General features: G+C 46.5%; 1 protein-coding gene across 1 annotated transcript in view; it reads left to right on the top strand.

Moving 5' to 3' along the window:
- PIR (pirin) overlaps window positions 1-13791 on the top strand; it is a 397572-nt gene that overhangs the window by 133459 nt on the left and 250322 nt on the right. The window contains exon 3 of the mRNA XM_086934415.1: window positions 11205-11289. Coding sequence (XP_086790541.1) covers window positions 11205-11289 — 85 coding nt within the window. The remainder of the gene's footprint in view (window positions 1-11204; window positions 11290-13791) is intronic.

Below are 13791 nucleotides of genomic sequence, written 5' to 3'. Positions count from 1 at the left end.
TCCATACTACGCAACCCCGTATAACCTTTTTGACCTGGGCAGGGGACTTTACATTTTCAGCTTGTATGTTTAGTGGCCAAAGAGTGTATGGCATTCTGGATCAGAGAAATAATGAAATGATGCATTTACCCCTTTCCAGGTATGGCGAATCCTTAAATAAGCAAATAATGAAAGATTATTTAGCATTCCTAAATGAGATAGACGCTCAAAATATGCCAACTTATAATGGTAGTGTGAATGGGACTAACATTTATTTTAACTGGTCTCTTATGAACTTTTCTTCCCTTTCAAGAAATTCAGAATTGTTAGTAAGTGTTGCAGCAATTATAATCCCTTTACTACTTCCTTGAACATAGCTATGGTTAAAGGCAGCTCCAACTGGAAAGCTTACAAACTGTAAGTACTCAAAATCGAAAGGTATAGGAATAAAATGGAACAAGATGTCCAAAGAAGTACTTATCACTAAACTTGTTGCAAGCCAGTCGGATTTTTGTCGTGTCTGTCAGCCATATTCGACCCAAATAGTATCCTAACAAGCATTTGCAATGCAATGGTCTCGGCATCATTAAAGGTAGAGCAATTGGCATTGCTCATGACATTTCTTTTTTTTTTCTTTAAATCATAAATAAATGGCATTGTCATTTACATTGCCAATACACAGCACTCTGCACTCAACAGCACACACCACTCTGCACCTGCACTCACTGCTCTGCACACTCACTGCTCTGCACACTCACTCTGCACTCACTACTCTGCACTCACTACTCTGCACTCACTACTCACTACTCTGCACTCACTACTCTGCACTCACTACTCACTACTCTGCACTCTGCACTCACTACTCTGCACTCTGCACTCACTACTCTGCACTCACTACTCTGCACTCACTATTCTGCATTCTGCACACTCACTCTGCACTCACTACCCTGCACACACTACTCTGCATTCTGCACTCACTGCTCTGCACTCACTACTCTGCACTCACTACTCTGCATTCTGCACACTCACTCTGCACTCACTACTCTGCACTATGCACTCACTACTCTGCACTCTGCACTCACTACTCTGCACTCTGCCCTCACTATTCTGCACTTTGCACACTCTGCACTCACTACTCTGCACTCTGCACTCACTACTCTGCACTCTGCACTCACTACTCTGCACTCACTACTCACTACTCTGCACTCACTACTCACTACTCACTACTCTGCACTCACTACTCACTACTCTGCACTCTGCACTCACTACACACTACTCTGCACTCACTACTCTGCACTCACTACTCTGCACTCACTACTCTGCACTCACTACTCTGCACTCACTACTCTGCACTCACTACTCTGCACTCACTACTCACTACTCTGCACTCACTACTTTGCACTCACTACTCACTACTCTGCACTCTGCACTCACTACTCACTACTCTGCACTCTGCACTCACTACTCTGCACTCTGCACTCACTACTCTGCACTCACTACTCACTACTCTGCACTCACTACTCAGCACTCACTACTCACTACTCTGCACTCTGCACTCACTACTCTGCACTCTGCACTCACTACTCAGCACTCACTACTCACTACTCTGCACTCTGCACTCACTACTCTGCACTCTGCACTCACTACTCTGCACTCACTACTCACTACTCTGCACTCACTACTCACTACTCTGCACTCACTACTCACTACTCTGCACTCACTACTCTGCACTCACTACTCTGCACTCACTACTCTGCACTCACTACTCACTACTCTGCACTCACTACTCTGCACTCACTACTCTGCACTCACTACTCACTACTCTGCACTCACTACTCTGCACTCTGCACTCACTACTCTGCACTCACTACTCTGCACTCACTACTCTGCACTCACTACTCTGCACTCACTACTCTGCACTCTGCACTCACTACTCTGCACTCACTACTCTGCACTCTGCACTCACTACTCACTACTCAGCACTCACTACTCACTACTCTGCACTCTGCACTCACTACTCTGCACTCTGCACTCACTACTCTGCACTCTGCACTCACTACTCTGCACTCACTACTCTGCACTCACTACTCACTACTCTGCACTCACTACTCACTACTCTGCACTCACTACTCTGCACTCACTACTCTGCACTCACTACTCACTACTCTGCACTCACTACTCTGCACTCACTACTCTGCACTCACTACTCACTACTCTGCACTCACTACTCTGCACTCTGCACTCACTACTCTGCACTCACTACTCTGCACTCACTACTCTGCACTCACTACTCTGCACTCACTACTCTGCACTCACTACTCTGCACTCTGCACTCACTACTCTGCACTCACTACTCTGCACTCACTACTCACTACTCTGCACTCACTACTCTGCACTCACTACTCACTACTCTGCACTCTGCACTCACTACTCTGCACTCACTACTCTGCACTCACTACTCTGCACTCACTTCTCACTACTCTGCACTCACTACTCTGCACTCACTACTCTGCACTCACTACTCTGCACTCACTACTCTGCACTCACTACTCTGCACTCACTACTCTGCACTCTGCACTCACTACTCTGCACTCACTACTCTGCACTCTGCACTCACTACTCTGCACTCACTACTCTGCACTCACTACTCTGCACTCACTACTCTGCACTCACTACTCTGCACTCACTACTCTGCACTCACTACTCTGCACTCTGCACTCACTACTCTGCACTCACTACTCTGCACTCACTACTCTGCACTCTGCACTCACTACTCTGCACTCACTACTCTGCACTCACTACTCTGCACTCACCACTCACTACTCAGCACTCACTACTCTGCACTCTGCACTCACTACTCTGCACTCACTACTCTGCACTCACTACTCTGCACTCACTACTCTGCACTCACTACTCTGCACTCTGCACTCACTACTCTGCACTCACTACTCTGCACTCTGCACTCACTACTCTGCACTCACTACTCTGCACTCACTACTCTGCACTCTGCACTCACTACTCTGCACTCACTACTCTGCACTCACTACTCACTACTCTGCACTCACTACTCTGCACTCACTACTCACTACTCTGCACTCTGCACTCACTACTCTGCACTCTGCACTCACTACTCTGCACTCTGCACTCACTACTCAGCACTCACTACTCTGCACTCTGCACTCACTACTCTGCACTCACTACTCTGCACTCACTACTCACTACTCTGCACTCACTACTCAGCACTCACTACTCAGCACTCACTACTCACTACTCAGCACTCACTACTCACTACTCTGCACTCTGCACTCACTACTCTGCACTCTGCACTCACTACTCTGCACTCACTACTCACTACTCTGCACTCACTACTCTGCACTCACTACTCTGCACTCACTACTCACTACTCTGCACTCACTACTCTGCACTCACTACTCTGCACTCACTACTCACTACTCTGCACTCACTACTCTGCACTCTGCACTCACTACTCTGCACTCACTACTCTGCACTCACTACTCTGCACTCACTACTCTGCACTCACTACTCTGCACTCACTACTCTGCACTCTGCACTCACTACTCTGCACTCACTACTCTGCACTCTGCACTCACTACTCTACACTCACTACTCTGCACTCACTACTCGGCACTCTGCACTCACTACTCTGCACTCACTACTCTGCACTCACTACTCACTACTCTGCACTCACTACTCACTACTCTGCACTCACTACTCACTACTCTGCACTCTGCACTCACTACTCTGCACTCTGCACTCACTACTCTGCACTCACTACTCTGCACTCACTACTCTGCACTCACTACTCACTACTCTGCACTCTGCACTCACTACTCTGCACTCACTACTCTGCACTCACTACTCACTACTCTGCACTCACTACTCACTACTCTGCACTCACTACTCTGCACTCTGCACTCACTACTCTGCACTCACTACTCACTACTCTGCACTCTGCACTCACTACTCTGCACTCACTACTCACTACTCTGTACTCACTACTCACTACTCTGCACTCTGCACTCACTACTCTGCACTCTCTACTCTGCACTCTGCACTCACTACTCTGCACTCACTACTCACTACTAATAAATATGTTGTCAACAGACTAACTCGATGTACTCCCAGGCCGATCTACTTTGCAGGGTTAATTGGAATTGGCCATAAATCAGTAATTTAGACAACTGATGGGTATACAAATGTAAGAAGTTAAGACCGAAGCCTACATTGAGCTGCACATGATGACTAATGGGGAAAATGTCCTGTCATTTAGAATTTGGCATTCATTTACATCACACGCCTTAAATTAACGATGGGAAAACCACAAGTGGTTTAAGGTTGAACTAATCGATAAGGAAATGGCCTGCTGATATGAAGTACAATACAAGTACAACATTACTGACATGAAAAACCTATAAATGAGATTAGCCTAATCACTATATAAAACGGATGTGACACACAGGCTAAACAATTCCACTCATCTCTGCTACGTGCAAATGGCGCAGCTGTCATCGTACTTCTCGCGCATTGCTGGGTTTCCCCGAGTTTATCTGATCACTTTTCCATCACAGCCCACAAACGTTCACCCGCCAAAGGAATATTTTTTTTCCAGTTACAATCATGACACGTCTTTTTTTCTGCTTAACTAAATCACGTAGGTCACGGCAAAAAAAGTAAATGTAAACGTTAACCAGACGTTCGCCATGCACATGTAATATATTAGACACGGTTGACGCTGAACAAACTCAAGTGGGACTTGGCCCCGGAAGTCAGGCACGGTCGCCTGTGACGGGGGCGGGGCCACGTTCACACCGGAAGAGGAGGCAGGCGGAGTCGTAGCGTCTCGTGGCCCGGGGCTCCTGTGAGCGGTGTAGAGCCCCGGGGCCGCGCCAGCAGGAGGTTGGGCGCCGCGTGCTGAGGTAAGGTAAGTTCCAAACGGCTGGAGCGCGATTGGTGCACTTGTGTGTGTGTATGCTCGTGTGTGTGTGTGTATGTATGTGTGCGACGGTGACGGCGGGGGAGGGGGAGGGGGGGCCTCGGTGCACTTGTGTGTGTGTGCGCGCGTGTGTGTATGAGTCAGGGGTGGTGTCTCTGTATGTATGTATGTATGTGCGTGCGTGCATGGGCGCGTGTGTGTGTGTATGCGCATGCGTGTGTGGTGCTTGCGCTTCCCAGGAGACAGCGCCTGGCCACAGCGCGCGTTCCAGTTACAAATCGCCTGGAAGGATGCGCGTGGCCAGGACTGTCTCCTGGGAATGATAGTCGCTGACATAAGATCTCGGCGGAGACGCGCTTCCGCGCGTCTTTAGCCGAGACCTAAAAAGGTGTATGTCTGCCTCGGAAATGTTAACACTGAAACCTGTTAGGGCTGAGGTAAAATTCTTCATCTGGTTCAACGCTACCTGTTCAGCTGCCCATAAACTGTTAAGATCTGCCCTTCATTCAATTCTCAGATGTCCTCTTGGGATTAAGCTAGCCCGTCGTACCTATAAACATGCCTTGGAAGAATGCAAGAAAGAAATAAGACATAATACAGGGGAAGATTTGTTAAAAGCAGGAAGCGCAAAGAACCCCACGAGGTTTTGTGAGGTAGTGAACCTCCCATTTTTTCCAGAATCCAGAACTCACAAGTTTGAGTCCCTATTACCTGCTGACATCTGGGTGCAGCACTACTCTGACACTTTTCAAATACGAGCGATAGAACCCGATTTAAGAAATGTGGAGCATTTATCTGAGAAAGACCTTCGAGCCCTCAGCAATACAATAAGTGTGGAGGAAGTGGTTGAGGCAATATCAAGGAGCATTGGTGGAAAGGCCAGGGGGCTATGTCAAGTCAAGTCATAAAATTTGTATAGCGCACTACATACCCAGAGGGTTTCAAGGCGCTTAGGAAGGGGAGGAGGATTATTTGTCAAATATCCATGTTTTAAGCTGCTTTCTGAACGCTAGGTGGTTCTGGGTGAGGCGAAGGTAAGCGGGGAGTGAGTTCCATGTTTTAGCAGCCAGGAATGAAAAGGATCTGCCTCCCATGGTGGTCTTGTTGATGCGAGGTACAGTGGCGAGGGCTTGGCTAGAAGAACGTAGTTGGCGGGAGGGGGTGTAGAAGGACAGTCGAGAGTTGAGGCAATCTGGTCCGATGTCGTAGAGTGATTTGTGTGCGTGGGTAAGCAGTCGGAAAGTGATCCTCTTATTGACGGGTAGCCAGTGGAGGTCTTTAAGGTGATCAGAGATGTGTTCGTTGCGTGGGATGTCTAATATGAGCCTGGCTGAGGCGTTTTGGATTCGTTGGAGTTTCTTCTGGAGTTTTGCGGTAGTACCCGCGTAGAGGGTGTTTCCGTAGTCCAGTCGGCTCGTGACCAGAGCGTGGGTGACTGTTTTCCTTGTTTCGGAGGGGATCCAGCGAAATGTTTTTCTGAGCATGCGAAGAATGTTGAAGCAGGAAGAGGAAACGGCGCTGACTTGTCTGTTCATTGAGAGTGAAGAATCCAGGATGACGCCAAGGTTCCGTGCGTGGTCTGTCGGGATGGGTGCTTTTCCGAGGGCTTCCGGCCACCAGGAGTCGTCCCATGCAGAGGGGGATGTACCTAAGATGAGGACTTCTGTTTTGTCTGAGTTCAGTTTCAGACGGCTTTGTTTCATCCATTCGGCAACTTCTTTCATTCCTTCGTGTAGGTTAGTTTTGGCGGTGCTGGGGTCATTGGTGAGAGAAAGGATCAGTTGAGTGTCGTCCGCGTAAGAGATGATGTTGAGGTTGTGTTGGCGTGCGATGGCCGCGAGTGGGCTCATGTATACGTTGAAGAGGGTGGGACTGAGTGAGGATCCTTGAGGTACGCCGCAGATGACTTCAGTGGCCTCCGACTTGAATGGAGGAAGGCGGACTCTCTGGGTTCTTCCGGTGAGGAACGAGGTGATCCATTCAAGTGCTTTTCCTTGGATTCCGATGTTATTGAGGCGTTGTAGAAGGGTGCTGTGGCAGACTGTATCGAATGCTGCAGAGAGATCGAGGAGGATGAGGGCGACTGTGTCTCCATTGTCCAGTAGAGTTCGAATGTCGTCTGTTGCTGCGATGAGGGCGGTCTCAGTGCTGTGTTTTGCTCGGAAGCCAGATTGAGAGGGGTCGAGGGATTTGTTGGCTTCGAGGAAGGCGGCGAGCTGGTTGTTGACGGCTTTCTCGATGACTTTGGCCGGGAATGGAAGAAGCGAGATGGGGCGGTAATTTTTGAGTTTCCTTTTTCTTTGTTAAGCAGCCTCACTCCGTGCTTCATTTAGGGTCAGGTTACTCAGGCCCACACGGGTACCACACATGTGGGGTCCTCGCTCAGGGAGCGCATCTACCCTGCTGTCCTTGCAATATACACAGGGGGTAGTGGTGGTATAGACAGTCGCACATCAATCCTTGTGAAACGTAAATATGTATTAGACGTCATCAGTTGGAAACAAAAAAAACTTTTGGCGCCTCTCAAGGTAACAACACCCCACTACCTCTGATGTCGCTGCACGTGAGTTCAGTCAGAACCGCGGGCCAAACTTAGTACAAAAACTGTACCTCGGCACTCCTAAAGTTTAAATCTATATTCATAAGTAGGATACAAGACATAAATCCCATGTGTATTAAATATGACACCTCACAGGGAACACCAGTATAGAAAATTATTCTGAAGATTTCATTCTATTTAATATTTTATAACAATGATCCACTCTGTACATTGTAGTTCATTTGATTTACAGTAGACATGTATCTACTGGTCCCATTCCAACTGCATTCATACAATGAATACATGACAATCCATTTTTATAAAACAACATGGTGTCAGAGGATGATGGCAGACGACATGTGTTTCATTACAACAGCAACTTCTTCAAGGCTTAACTCTGAAAGAGTATAAACTCCCAAAAATGGCATTGTCCACTCAAAACTCAAAGCTATGTTAGGGTACTCAAAGACATTTAAAAAGACCCTTATACTCTGTAATATCGGCACCGGAAGAATGTCCCGGATCTTTATTCCAAGTGGACCGGGGCCCGAAACAAGGCGTGTCCAACCTCAAACCGGTTGTAAAGGTTCTGTGTAAAAGTCTGTGCTGAAATCTCGTCTTAGTTTCAAACAAGTAGCAAAGTGCTCTAGATTTCCAACAAGTAGTGAAGTGCTCTAGAAATAGGGTTTATAATATAACCCTTTGGTTGGTAAGGCGTAATAATGTGAGGGCTATGATATGCCCCTATTCAAGTCGGTCAGCACAGCAAATTCCTTAGGAGGTGGGCTAAGGAAACAGTAGTTTCCCATGTGCAGCCCGCACACATGTTCACGTTTATCCAGCCAAGTGCCCCTTACCCTTGCTGCATCACAGTTTCCTTATCTTAAATGGCGGACACTGGTGATAAATACATGCAATCTGTTTGCCATGTTATTACTGTGGGTGAGAAACTAGTATTGAGACTCTCCCGCAGTAAAAAGTCCAAAAACCATTTGATCCGAAAACTAAAAAACATCCGTACTGAAGGAGCAGAACTCAATTTGCAACAGGCACTTTTCCTTTTTCTCTTATATATAAATAAATGCTTATCAGAAAAGGGTATTGAGAAGGGAAATCACTTTGTCCCCATCTTATCCCTACATTGGCCACTACATCTGCCACCAGTAATTCCCACATAGTGGAACAGATACCCCTGATATCTGAGGATGAATTTTTTGCCCTGTTAAAAAAGGTGGGCTCTGGCTCCCCCACAGATTGTTGTCCCCCTCATATCTTACGAGAGGCCTTCACTGCTTGCCCTAAACCCCCTTTGGCACTCCTCAATAACTCCCTCCGACTCGGTCTGGTCCCTGACTCCTTCAAGACCGCTGAAGTGGTACCCATTCTGAAGAAGCCTAATGCTGACCCCTCCTTAATGAGTAATTTTCGTCCTATTTCCCTGCTCCCCTACCTTAGCAAGGTGTTGGAGACCCATGTCACCAATTTCTTTAGCTCATTTATCGAACGCACTCAGTTCCTCGACCCGCAACAGGCTGGCTTTAGACCAGCCCATTCTACTGAGTCAGTCATTCTCTCAGTAATGGAGGAGCTGAGGAGAGGAGTGGACCTTAAGATCAGCAAGGCCTTGGTGCTCCTGGATTTGTCGGCTGCCTTCGACACGGTCGACCATGACACCTTGGTCGGCATTGTCGGAGACGCTGGCATCCAGGGGCCGGCCCTTGGGTGGATCCGCTTCTTCTTGAGCAATCGCCATCAAGCTGTTCGCCTTTCCAACTTCTCAGCGGATAAAGTTAAGCTGACATGTGGAGTCCCCCAGGGCTCCTCCTTCTCTCCCCTTCTTTTTAATCTGTATCTGACCCCCCTCATCCGGTCTTTGCGGGACAGCAATGTCATTGCATTTAACTATGCTGATGATATTCAGCTGGTCTTTGACATTGACTCCTCTGACCAATCAATTTATAATTTTCAGTCCACCCTGTGCCTTATTAGCAATTGGATGGAGGATAATCACCTAAAGCTCAACCCCGACAAGACCGAGTTGGTCCTGATTGGTGGTGCCTCCAATCCTTGGAATTCTAATTTTTGGCCTTCTTGCCTTGGTTCTCCCCCTTGCCCTGTCAACTCAGCAAAAAGCCTAGGAGTCATTATTAGCAAGGACCTTTCCATGAAGCCCCAGATCAGCGCTGTGGTATCCTCTTGTTTTTTCTATCTCCGAAAAATCCGTAAGATCTCCTGTTTCTTAACCACGGAGGCCCTGACCCTGGCTCTCCTGGCCCTGGTAGTCTCTAGGATTGACTACGCAAATTCACTTTATGTCGGCATCCCTGCGTACCAGCTAACCCCATTACAGCTGGTACAGAACCAGGCCGCGAGACTAATCTTCCATCAGCCTAGACACCATCATGTTCGCCCTTTGCTTAAAGCTCTTCACTGGCTCCCAGTGGCTAAACGCAGTGAATTCAAACTAGGCTGCATTATCTTTAAAGCCCTGGCCGGCCTTGGTCCGGTCTTCATCTCCTCCCTCCTCCATCACTATCTCCCTTCGCGCAACCTCCGCTCTTCTCATCTGGCCTTACTCACAACTCCCACTTTTAACCGCAAAAGACACGGTGGTCTCAGATTTTCTTTCCTAGCCCCCTCCTTCTGGAATGCACTTCCTTTAGAGCTGAGACTTCCTACTTCCTACCCCTGTTTTAGATCCCTCCTGAAAACGTTACTGTTCCGCCAAGCTTATGGATAGTCACACTCTCTTCCTATTACCTACACTGCTGAATGTTTGTCCTCCCTATGCTCCCAGCGCCATGAAACCGTTGGGTGTAAGTGCGCTCTAAAAGTATTTTTAACATAACATAACCATTTGATTGTAATATACAATAAGATGAAATAATAAGTTGAATTGTGTCCTTTTAAACACAACTAGTTCCATTTTCAGAAACCACCACCTCATTTTAGGAAACATTCGTAAGTAGATTTATGGTGATATACGTGGCAACTCGCAGATGTTTATGCTGAAAGATATGTGCTATGAAACCTTTGCACTGAATGCACGATAATGTCACAGCTATAGCTTATGTTACTGCTATTCTCTTGGATATGGGTGCAGTGTTTTGGGATTTCCAATTCCAGGGGCTGTTAGCACCATTGTAATTGCAGCTTAATAGGGGTTGAATTATTCAATTTATTTATGAACGAACTGATGATGTAGCCCATATTTTGGATTTTAGCATTGGGTCTTTATTAATTTATCTGAGATGTCTTTTGGGCTCTGTGTATGCCTGGATAGGGCCGAACCGCTCCTTCCTCCTACCAGGCACGCATTGGTAACTTTGACCGCGATTAAAGCTCAGCAGGTTTGTACACACTGCAGTTTGAACAAAGGTGCTTACAGCAGTTTTGGCTTTGACTCAAGACATAAAAAATTATCCTCATAATTTTTTTAGATTTTGATGTTTCATAGCGACTTATCTAGAAGTGCACTAATCCACCTTCATGCAATCTAATGACCTTTCTTTTCTAGATTGATGTATTGCCTCCAAAGTACTGCATTTCTTTATTATTGTTGAATTGCAAAACAGAATTCAGTAAAAATTGACTAGTTGCTAAGAGTAATAGGTTTTCCGTATGTAATTTCCCTCTACTTTTAGTGGAAGCAGATAAACACAATATTACAATAAATACACAAATGGAATATATTTTTCAGTATCAAATATGGTAATTTTTTTGTTTCTTCAGTCAAAGGTGTACACCCGAACACCCACATTGTATCTCGACTTCAAACTTGATCAAGGAGCAAAGCACGTACAACCCGTCACTAAAGGTAAACAAATACTATAATTCCCCATTCTGTGTAATAGTTGTCTTAAGATATACATTCTACTATAATTTGTGTTTAGTTCTAGGTTCTGTATATATACTCAAATATTTTTTTCTAATGAAATAACAATTTTATTGTAATAATGTGTTGAAACAATGTGCGAAAAGTGTAATGTGACATAAAGGGCACATTTTGACCGAAATATCAATAGAGTTGTTTCCTAAACACCTTTGTCAAGATGCCTAAAAGAAGGAACATTTTGTGGAGGCAGTACTTAAACAAGAGCCATAAAGGGAAACAAGACGTAGAGGAAATTTTGCTTTGCTAACTTAAACTCTCTTTGTAATTTGTAGTTTTTGTAGGATCTCTTCTTTTTGTACCAAAGCATTTGGCAGTGTGGACTGGGTACGTGGACTCACAAACAAAGCTGGCAAGTTTTTAGACTGGTTATGTGAGACATTTCCATGGTTCCCGTGCATGTATGAGTGACATTCTACTGCAAATGTGTGACACTAAGAGTGACACTTTCTCGCGAATAGAGTCAATAAAGTTACTTAAGCGATTCATATCAGAAATGTCCCCCCTTGATCAAGGAGAAGCCCTGAAACAGCATTGAAACTGCTTCAAAACACCTGCTAAGGAAAGTTAATTGACACTTAACCACTTGATGGTCAATGCACCTGTTGGAGAACTCTTTGGGCAGCCTAGTCACAGATGTGAACTCATCATAAAATAGCATGAAGGGTTAACAAACTTGCTGCAAAGCACAACATGCAACATTCAGGTCTCAAATTTGTATTTTATGTAGACCGCTTTGTTAGTTACTGCTTATGATTGAGAGATCCATTTGAAATCCACAGGTCACAGGTTATACTTCTTGAAATAGCTCAGTGACTTATCAAGTGGCATCAAAGAGCTGCGTACAGACTGCAGTGCATACGTTTGGATCCTTACTATTTTTTCCTTCGTTTTTCTCATTCTATGGTTGCTGAAATGGAATCTTTGGGTTGTAAGACTTATTAGTTAGTGCTGTAACTGAATATAAGAGAACTCGCTAACCCAAACACATCAGTTCCCTCGATTAAGAACTGTCTCCATTGCCGCTCTTATTCGGTGATCCTGCCAATCCCTCCTCCGCCTAATGCTACTGCTAACTGAACACACACACATCATTGACAGGGAGCCTAGGATCACAGTTAAAAAACACAAACCTTACTTGAAGTCTCTCCACTCAGCCTTTTCTGCTTATTGCTTCAACACTGGCTGGGGGACCACATCGGGCTATAGCTCTGATCCTCTCATTGGGTTTAGTGCTGCTGCAATGGAATCTCCAGCCAATGGTCACTGCAGTCCAGCGTCGCTGCTGCCCGTCAAAAGATGCAGGTCGTCTGTACTGCCCACCCTTTAAGGCAAGATGAGGGCAGCACATGATGCATACTGGTGCAAGTCCGTGGAACTGGAGCAGATCTGAATGTCAGTGACTCCATCATGAGGTATGCCATGGGATTCGTGTCTGTCCAGTCACAGGTCAGCCGGCTGCCTTTTAAAGCCAGGACAAAAGTCAGTGGTGTCAGTGCTCCTCTGATGACCCCAGCCACACACTTGGAGACAGGTTTGAGGTCTGGTCATGTCGGTTAGGGCCCTGGGCAGGTCAGGTCTGTACTTGAAAAAACATCCTGCCTGCAGGGAAGCATGCCCTTCCCCATGGTCTCACTTGGACCACATTGAAAGTCCCTACTAACTTGCGGCTGCGGTCCAGCTCACCAATGAAAAACAAAGCTGCTGCCCGCCACCTGAGCTGTTCTCTGGGGCCAATCGCTGGCCATAAGAGGCAAGGACCTCCCCCCAGATCCATGAGTACACAATGCCGCTGGGTCAAAATAATTGGTTATCTGGGCGGTGCTGACTCTCAGAAGATCCGCATGGTTGCTGACAAAGCCCAGAGCACTGGCTCAGCTTGATTAATTGTGTGTGATTATTGCAATTCATTCCCTGTGGCTCACAGCTTACACAGAGTGATCAGAGACTGACAAAGAATAAACATGTCTTGCTGTCACAGTGCGCTCTCTACGGGCAGCACAGCGCCCTAGCTCCCACTGTGCTCATAGCGCTGCAGCTCCCAATGGTCAAGAGCTCAGTGGGGTGGCTCAGGGCACTCTAAGATGCGTGACCAATGCATTTTGGTGCGTTGAGGCAGAAACCGTGTTACAGCTAACAAATGATGGAAACCAGCCCTAAAATACGTTAGTGTAACAACTGATGCTGATACTTGGCAGAGCTAGACAATTCAGTAATAACCAATATTTGCTTTGTTGAAAGTGGCTTCGGCCTCCTTGCAGTTATTAAGGAACTGTGAGTGGTGGGTGTGCCTGACATTCACTGTGGCCAAAAAAAGGATTTTGTAGAAAGGAGAGTTTAACTTCTACAATTGATGGATGGATTGATGAGTCGGTCAGCTAGACTTCGCAGCAGCTCCCCCTTTTGTTCCCAACAGCAAAAAATCCT

The sequence above is a fragment of the Lissotriton vulgaris genome, chromosome 8 (assembly GCF_964263255.1).
Source record: "Lissotriton vulgaris chromosome 8, aLisVul1.2, whole genome shotgun sequence".
NCBI lineage: Eukaryota > Metazoa > Chordata > Amphibia > Caudata > Salamandridae > Lissotriton > Lissotriton vulgaris.
The sequence above is the reverse complement of the archived record's forward strand: the minus strand, read 5'-3'. Positions and strand labels throughout refer to the sequence as shown.